We start from the raw sequence: 8,532 nt of genomic DNA, 5'->3' as shown, positions 1-8,532 counted from the left end.
CTGTGGAAAGTACAAAAGGTACATCTGACTAATGGCTATGGCACCACTTATATGGACTGTGGCCTCCGCATCCAAACTATAGTCTAGAAGAGTACTGAACCTTATGTTTCTAGGACTGCTAGAGAAACCTTTTTCTTGCAAATAATCTCTCAAGAATTCTAAACATATCTAAATACTGGCTGGCTCAGTATATGTATGAAGGCAACATGGCTCATCCTTGATGACTTCACAAAGTTACAGTAATTCCACAAAATGAATGGTCTACTGAACTCAACCACAGCACAACTTGGTTTAAGAGATCTTCTAATATTAAGTGTAAAAGCAGTATTTCTGTTACATTACTCTCCACAGTTTACAAAGTTATGTTCTCATTTGATCTTCCCAACACAACTGTAAAGAAAAAAAAAAACAAGGCGGACACAATCATTGCCTATTTTACAGATTAGCAAAATGAAGCTCAGAATGGTTACCAGATTCGCATTAGGTTGCAAAGCTAGCATCAGAGCTGAAATGTGAACACAGGTCTTCTTATTCTAACACTATTGTTCTTTCAACTATATCTCATTGCCTCAATAAAAATGACCTGTACTCCACTCAAAAAGATCACCCCTTTTAGGCTATGACTATTTAGACCAAGAGAAGTTATGAAAAGAGACAGAAAGAAGGATAAATTCTTTAGACCTAATCCAGAGGCAATGCAAACACTGGATCAGTTCTAAGTCTGCTCCAGAGAAACAAATCGAGAGCATATTTAGAAAATGTCCAAGAGTTTCAGACTTACCCTAAGGAGTACGTTAGCATCCTGGGAAACACTAGGACAGGGGTTACTTAGAACTGAGTCAGACCTTAGAAAACTACCTTTAACCAGGGTACCCCAAAACCAGAGTGCAAGGTCCTGGTGTTAAGCTGCTTCATAAAAGACTTGAAAGCAGCTGCCATCAATGACCCAAAACCAACAGAATATAGCATCTTATCATCTACTTGATAGGTAGGCTTTAAATTTTAGAGTTTTGAATATAAGCAGCCCAAAACTCTCTCTTATCTTCTCAAGATGCTTTTATAAAGCATAGGGGAAATGTTTCAGCAGAGGTACATAGGGTTCATAATAAAGGGAAAAGAATAAAAGATTAACTCTTAATTTTCCGAGGGAAAAAGTATTCCCAGTGAACTATCTGAATCAATTGTGATACCTTTTTTTTCCTTGCAAGAACTAAGTTCCTCAAACATAACTCTCTCTTTTTTTTAAGCTCTAGATTTCCTGTCTAAATGGTGAACGGTGGTAGCCAATAGAATTTGTTGTTCTAATGTCTTGTAGCAAACAGTGAACTGTACTGAAGAGCAGATGGGAAGTGGGGTGGAGAGAGGTGCTGATATAGGGTCAGGAAACTCTCATATATTGATGATGCCAAAATGGAACTGTACCAAGTGGTGACAGGGCCTCCTGGCTTCACTTTCGGCATATGTAGGTATTTCATGGTTCCCTTCACATGTCTAATGAATTTGCCACAGATAGAAATGGAAACTATACTGGATAGCCTTCATCTAGCAGAAACGTATCTAAAACAGTCTGAGTAATCTTTCCATTATCCACACTTAACTCTCAGTGTATTTCCTCTCATGAGATTTGCTGGGTTAGGCTATGAATTAAGACAAACTTGGCTTTGACTCAGCTTACCCAAACTTTAATAAGAGGTACATGCAATACCATAAAAAGAAATAAAATGGTCATTCCAGAGAGCGGCAGTTATAAATCTGGCTATTACCACCAGTAGTAATGGATACATACTTTCATTCATGAGTTAGATGACTGACTAACTGCAAAGCCCATGCTGGAATCCAATTTCTAGGGTTCAAATTCCCTCTCTACCTCTTGCCAGCTGAATGGCCTCGGGCAGGTGATGTTATAAGCTACTCTCGAAGCTTCAGTACCTCATCTGTAAAATGGGAATGACAACGTACCTGCACACACAGAGCTGCTGTGAAGATTAAATGAGGTAACTCTTATAAAGCTCATGTAACACAGTGCCTGTTACTCAATCCCCCAAATCCTCTAGCCAGTGTTATTAAGTCACAATGACCTATTAGTTTGTGAAAGAATAAAGCGTTATCCATTTGTATAAGAAAAAAAAGAAAGTTTATCAAACACTTGAGGAAAACATGCATAACTCCCTTGTATTTTTCCAATTAGAATCACCCTTGAAATTTCCATTGTTGGCTCCCTCCCCTACCCAATTCCTGAATATCTCTCTCAACAAATGCATACTCCCTAAGTGGCAAAATATCCACACTGGCAAAAATTGTAGACAACGTTGAGAACAGAGGATAGGAAGGAGACAGAATAAAACCATTTATGTGCAAGAAAGAAAAAAACACCATAGTGCTTTTAGCAAGAAAGGATAAGCACAGGTGCTTACAATCTCAAGAAACGTTAACCCTCAGAGACAGAAAGAAGCAGACAAGCAAGCAAGAAGTGTTTTTTTGTTTGTCTCTCTCTTTTTTTGAAGCCAGGCTTTTGGGTCTCCTAACTTGAAAAGTACTACTAACTGGGTGGTAAAAGTAAATCTAGTACCATTATCAGATCTTTCCCCAAAGCAATCAGGCCATTACTGGCTTCAAAACACTGTATTTTATACAGCTTTAGTAAATGTATGTTTAAACAGCTTTCTGAAAAAATAAACTTAAAAAAAAAAAAACTGCAAAGGTAAAGTTAATGCATAACCCAAAACAATATTAATTGCAGAAAGGAAAATACTAAACTACTATAAAATAACAATTGAAGTAAACTTGACCTTTTCAATCAAGTTGGATTCCTTATTTACAAGTTGTGTGAGTTTCTGCAGATTTGCATCTACCGTTTCTTGTCCAGCAGGAGAGATGCCTAAGAAGCCAGGACAGAAATCAGAAAGAGGAAATTCTGAAAGCCTTACAAGCTGTTTAGATTCAAAGAATATTGAGTCTATCCACCCTCCTAAGTGCCCCACTGCCCACCCCACCCTCCAAAAAAGGCAAAATGAAAAACCATTCTGGGTTCAAAGGCAAACTTAAGAGGGAGAGTAATGCCCCAAAACCAAACCCTAAGCCAAAGGACTATATTTGTCCTTAAGGAGACCCTGTTAGCCAAGCATTATGCAGATAGCCAAGGTCATTAGCAAGAGCACAACAGTCCTTATTTCCTTCTCAAATTTGACTTGTACCTTCCCCCCCATTTCACACAGGTCTTTAGTTACAACTATTTGAACAGCTTTCTAAGGCCCAAACAGCTATCCACGAAGCATCCGAAGTACTTGGAGGAACTTTAAAAAATACAGATTCCTGGGATCCATCCCTAAGGGATTCTAATTCAGTGAATCTGGTGTAGGACCCAAGATTTTGTATTTGTTCTGTAGTCAGGTTTGCTAACCACTGCTCCCAAGTAACAAGGTTGAAAGTTACTCAGTTTCATGACCCCCAAAGTAACTAACCCCTCCCTTGTTATATACAAGTGTATTACATACAAAACACATAACCCACTATAAAAAGTAAACTGTCCCTAAACCAACGATCCTTATGACTTCTATTTTTTAAAAGGACAATTCTGGCCAACTCTCCCCATACAAATTTTGTGTCCCAATCACTTAAGCACAAGGCCCAACACTCCCGAAGTATCAGCGCCTAAGTGACAGGTGCCCTCTGTTTACTATACCTCCAGTCGGATGCAATCAGTTTTGAAGTATTGGAATCATGGGAGTGTACCTCACCAAAATCAATCTGCTGCTCATTTCTGTTCACACAGGAAAATGCTAGAAGCAACATTTAAAGTAATTGCCCATTTGCATTAGGATAAATGCTATCTTTCAGCAGGGACACAATAAATACCTGTGGTTAACTTTTAGAAGAAAATGACCCACTTCAAAGGGGCAATATTTAAAGAAAAAGAAGCAAGAACTGTATAAAATCCAGAACAGACAAACGGCAAATATATATTTCTCTATTTAAAGAAGAACTAACACATGGGAATAAAAATAAAGTTGGAAAAATGCAACTTTTTGAAGTTCTATAAACCAGCATTTAAAGACAATATACAAACTTCTTTAATAAGTAATGGATTTGGCTTATACATCCTTAGGAGAATATGCAAGTATTCTATGCAAACAAAGATTAGCTGAAGAGGAACCAGCTTACCTCCAAGACTAAGCCTAAAATAACTGTTTAGGATGTCATCACAAAAGCGACACAGGTTGGAGAGCTGTTTCAAATGTTCTTGTAACTGAACTTTAGGAAAGCATACTTTATAAAGAGGTGCGAGAAAACCAAACACATAGGCATCCAAAGTAGAAGGCCTAAAAATAAATTAAGGATTTTTTAAAAGCACATAAGAAAATATTAATTTGGGATTATGTTAAAAAAAACACTTTTTCTCAAATACATTTGTCAATTCTGAAGTACACAATACAGTCTTTTAAAAGGTTTACTACCCATTCTGGCTTATAAAAATGATGCAGCTAGGGTTTTACTCATTTGTAGCTTTAAAAAAATACTCTACCCATTTTATTTAGAAGAAAATTAAGTTGTAAGTTAAAGATTCATTTTTACTCATAAGTGTGATATAGAGACTGGAGACACGGTGGGAATAGTCTTAGAAGTTTCAAATTCACATATGTAGCATATTAAGTCAATGTGAGATTACCCAAACAGAAAAAGTTTCCTATAGTAAAAATCCATTAAATATTTTTTTTAGGTGAAAAACTCATTGGGGATGGGGTGGGAGGACCGGGCAAGGGAACTTGCTTTAAATAGCTGCTCACTGAATACATGCAAACAAAACATCAAAATGGTTTTTAAGGGCATGCACTCACGTATCTCCAAAGAAAAACTGAGATGTTCCCAGTCTGTTTGACAGAAGATTTAGGCACTCCTTGGCATCTCTGTATATCTAATAAGGATGAAATTACATCTCAGAGGTAGGAAAGATACTTGAGAACTCCTTTTCAGACTAGCATCTATAGGTAAGTTCACCCCTGCTCTTTCTCTTGTCCTCCTCTGGAGGGCCCTTGCTCTGAAGGTAATCCCAACCATACCTGAGCTTCTACATCTCGGAGGTGGTAGAGGGGAGGCTCTCCCCTGGTCAGGAGAATCCTATTCAGTGCTCCCTTAGACATTCTTCCAGGCAGGATCAAACTCAAGGGAAAAGGCATTCGTGAAGCAAACCATGGCTTTGTCACAGTAAAGTAATTGTCACTCTCAACCCAGAATGTGTGAAGCTGCAAAAGGAGGGAAAAAACACTACAAGGATATTCTTTTACTAAAAGGAAGATCCTCAATCAATGTGAAAGTTTTTCATACATATCTCTGAATGAAGTTGACTTCACACAAATTTTCCAGTTAGGATGACTCAAGGATAAATCAAGGTTTTTAAATGTGTGAGTTTTGTTGACTGCTCTATCCCAAGCACCCAGAGTAAGGCCTGGAACATAGTAGGTGCTCAATGAATATTTGTTGAATGAATGAATTACAGTTGGCCCAACTCTATACATGGACAAACTCCAATCTTTCACAGAGAATTTTTATTTCCAAAATGACATTATCTTTCACTTTGTTGTTTCATACACTAGTTGAACGTCTAACAGAATCAACCCAGTTCTGCTGTTACATGAAAGAATCAAGACTGATACATAAATGAAATTTCTTCTCTTAAGCCTCTTCCATTATTTTTCTTCTAAATCGACTAAGTACACTTTCAGTAAGTCACTAAAATACTGTAATATTCACCAATGCTCACCACTGCAGGAAGAAGTTTCTCTTCGAGGAGAGCAATGTAAGCTAGTGTATCTGCCCCTTGTTTTGCTGACAGTTCATAATCGGCATTATATTTCTATTAAAAAATATAAAACCAAAAACCTCATAAGTCAAGAACATCCCAAAACAGTGAAGCTATATAAATTAGGACTCCTATTCTTCCTCAAAAATGGCAAACATATTAAAAGGGGAAAAGAGAAAAACAAATTCAGCGACAAATGCTGCTTAATGCAAATAAAGTTCTTAGCACAGCATCATGCACATGTTAAGGTCAATAAATGTTAGTTTTAGGTGTTTATTTATTATTAACTATTATTTCAATGACTGTTAATGACCTAGTTTAGTGCATGGCATGTAGTACAAACTTAATAGAGGCTATCATTATTCTTGTTAACAATAAGGAAAAAGTTCTAATTAGTAGCATTTTCCCCTTGAAAAAAAGAAAACCTTCCAATTGAGAAAAGTTCTAAATTTTGTTGATATAGGACTTCTTTTTTTAAACTATTGGCAAAAATCAATGATAACTTTCGCATTTATGTAAATTGTTACAGTTTAAACATTTTAGATATATAAATCTTGGCATGTTCAGATATTTTGGATACATTATTTCATGAAACATTTAACTGCAACTATTAGTTTAAGTGCTTTTAAAAAATAAATAGTTGCTAGTTGATGGGAACTCAGACCTCACACCAAGCACAAAATGTGTAGCAATTATGGAACTAAATTTACAATCATATCAATAAGTACAATAGTGAAAATGGTTAAATTGAATCTACTTATTCCTAAACTTCAATAAAAACCAAGCAAAGTGCATGAAAATATAAATTGACTATAACTCACTATATGGCTTTTGAATCACAGTACAACTCATGATTTAGAGCAGTGACTCTCAAATCTATTCTTATATCAAGCCCTATGTATCTCCAAAAAAGAATTCTAAAAAAAAATTTTTTTAATGCACTTTCTTTGGAAGCAACATGCAGGGATCAAGAATCTACTTCTTCAGAAGGAACCCACCTGTTTTCTTAAAAAGTTTAGTATTTTTGCTGGCTGAGAAACAATATTGTCTTCAGTTGTCAAAACTGGTACATCTCCTGTAATCAAAACACAGTTTACATACAAGGAAGCATTTCGATTTCCTCTGAAGAGATTCCAATACCCTAAAAACTATGCCAGTCACATTTGGAGAAGAAAAAAATGAGTAACTCATCTTAGGTTTTTGCAATTTCACACACACACACAAAGTTTTGGAGAGCATTTTCATTTCTCGTAATTTCCACTGATTTGGCTTCTCCTTTGAAGTATTACTCAGAATGATCAAAACATAAGCAACACACAGCCAAGGTCATGGTAAGAACTAAAACCCCAAGGTACTCCATGGCTACAAGCCCCCTAGCTTTAAATAAGAGGGGGGAGGGTGCTTACAGAGGGCAGAAATGGGTGTTTAAAAGTTTACACTGTACCTCTTGAACCTCTCCAGGTGTTATCTATGACATTGACTTTCAGGGGTGCACCAGAAAATTTGGCGTAAGCCTGAAAGAGAGTTTGCAATAAAACATTTTAGACTGAGTACGTAATGCAAATCTGCAGAGCAGCTTTACTTCAAAGCCGGGTCCCCCGAAGGCAGAAACGCCTGACTCGGGGGCTGCGTCCCTCCCGCTACTTCCAGCCGGGGTTGCGCGCTACCAAGATTTCGAGGACTTTTTTCCCCCCACACGTTTGGGGGATGCAGAGCGGGTAGCGCGCGCCTCCTGTTTTGGGCTTTCATTCCACTGCGCAGACGGCTTTGCAAGGCTGAGAAAACTCGGAGCCAAGCGGAGAAGCCATGACTTCTCCTCCAGGCTTCGGCGGGGTCACAGGCTAGGCTTTAACTCGTTGGACGGGAGGGAGCCCCGGGCGGTGCAGCGAGCAGCGCCCCGGCCGGCCGGGCCCGAGCGCCGCGGGAACCAACCCCAGACGCCGGAACCCGGACCAGCCAGCCTCGCGTCTCTGGCCCCGCCCCTTCTTTCCCGCGCCCCGGCTCGCGAAGCGGCCTCACCATCACCACCAGGGACTCGCTGTGCACCGACGGGAGCCCCCAGCCGCCTCCCCAGCACCTGAGCTCCAAGGGCGCCGCCATCTTGCCGGGGCCGACCTTTGCTAGCCCGGAAATACTTTTGCCGCCTACTTTCCGGCACGTGGAAACGCGGGGGCGGGACGCGAGGGAGGGAAGGGTACTTTGGGGACTGGGGGAGGTGCAAGGCGGGAAGGGCCACTGAAGGGGTTAGCAACACGCTTAGCATCAGTTTGGCCTGGGGGTTAAGAGTCCTGGGCAATGTCATACAACCCGCCAGTAATTCCTCGAGTACTTATTGGATGCCTAATGTGTACCAAGCACTTTGACTATTACTACCCTGGGCCTAAACTAACCCATTTGTAAACCAGGCATGACAGTTTATTCACAAGATTGTTGTGTTTAAAATTATGACATGGAGGTAAAGAACTTGGAGTATAGTAGGTACTCTGTAATTGTTTGACCCCTTTTCCCCACATATTTGGCTTCTGCTTCTTGCCACTCTCAATCTCAGTTAGTCACCTTCATATTTGCTCGTTACACTCTTCCTAAAAGTAACAAGTTTCCTGAAGTTTGTCAAGTGAATTCTGCTGTTCTTCAGTCTGGAATATCGTTCTTCCCTGGCACTGCTCCCTCAGAAATGAGCTTAACTGTCACCTCCCTGGGACAATTTTCCAAAGTTAGGAACTTCTGGATTCCTG

The 8,532-nt window shown here is 39.3% G+C and overlaps 1 protein-coding gene across 5 annotated transcripts in view; it reads right to left on the bottom strand.

Annotated features, from left to right (window-relative positions):
- The window catches only part of MTX3 (metaxin 3), a 38,351-nt gene extending 30,408 nt beyond the window's left edge, over window positions 1–7,943 (bottom strand). Inside the window, exons 1-9 of one of the 5 annotated variants that reach the window (XM_082458247.1) lie at window positions 7,817–7,918; window positions 7,242–7,311; window positions 6,796–6,872; window positions 5,759–5,851; window positions 5,058–5,240; window positions 4,836–4,912; window positions 4,162–4,319; window positions 3,683–3,779; window positions 2,790–2,878 (exon numbers count right to left, since the gene is read on the bottom strand). In XM_082458247.1, the coding sequence (XP_082314373.1) occupies window positions 2,812–2,878; window positions 3,683–3,779; window positions 4,162–4,319; window positions 4,836–4,912; window positions 5,058–5,240; window positions 5,759–5,851; window positions 6,796–6,872; window positions 7,242–7,311; window positions 7,817–7,897 (903 nt within the window). In that variant the 5' untranslated portion in view covers window positions 7,898–7,918 and the 3' untranslated portion in view covers window positions 2,790–2,811. Of the gene's footprint in view, window positions 1–2,789; window positions 2,879–3,682; window positions 3,780–4,161; window positions 4,320–4,835; window positions 4,913–5,057; window positions 5,241–5,758; window positions 5,852–6,795; window positions 6,873–7,241; window positions 7,312–7,816 lie in introns of all 5 variants that reach the window. The other 4 variants (XM_082458251.1, XM_082458250.1, XM_082458249.1 and 1 more) reach the window with 4 other exon arrangements.
- Between the last annotated feature and the right edge of the window lie 589 nt (window positions 7,944–8,532).

The sequence above is a fragment of the Balaenoptera physalus genome (genome assembly GCF_965194825.1).
Source record: "Balaenoptera physalus genome assembly, chromosome: 3".
NCBI classification, from domain to species: Eukaryota; Metazoa; Chordata; class Mammalia; order Artiodactyla; family Balaenopteridae; genus Balaenoptera; species Balaenoptera physalus.
Note: the sequence above shows the minus strand (reverse complement) of the source record. Positions and strands in the feature narration are given on the sequence as shown.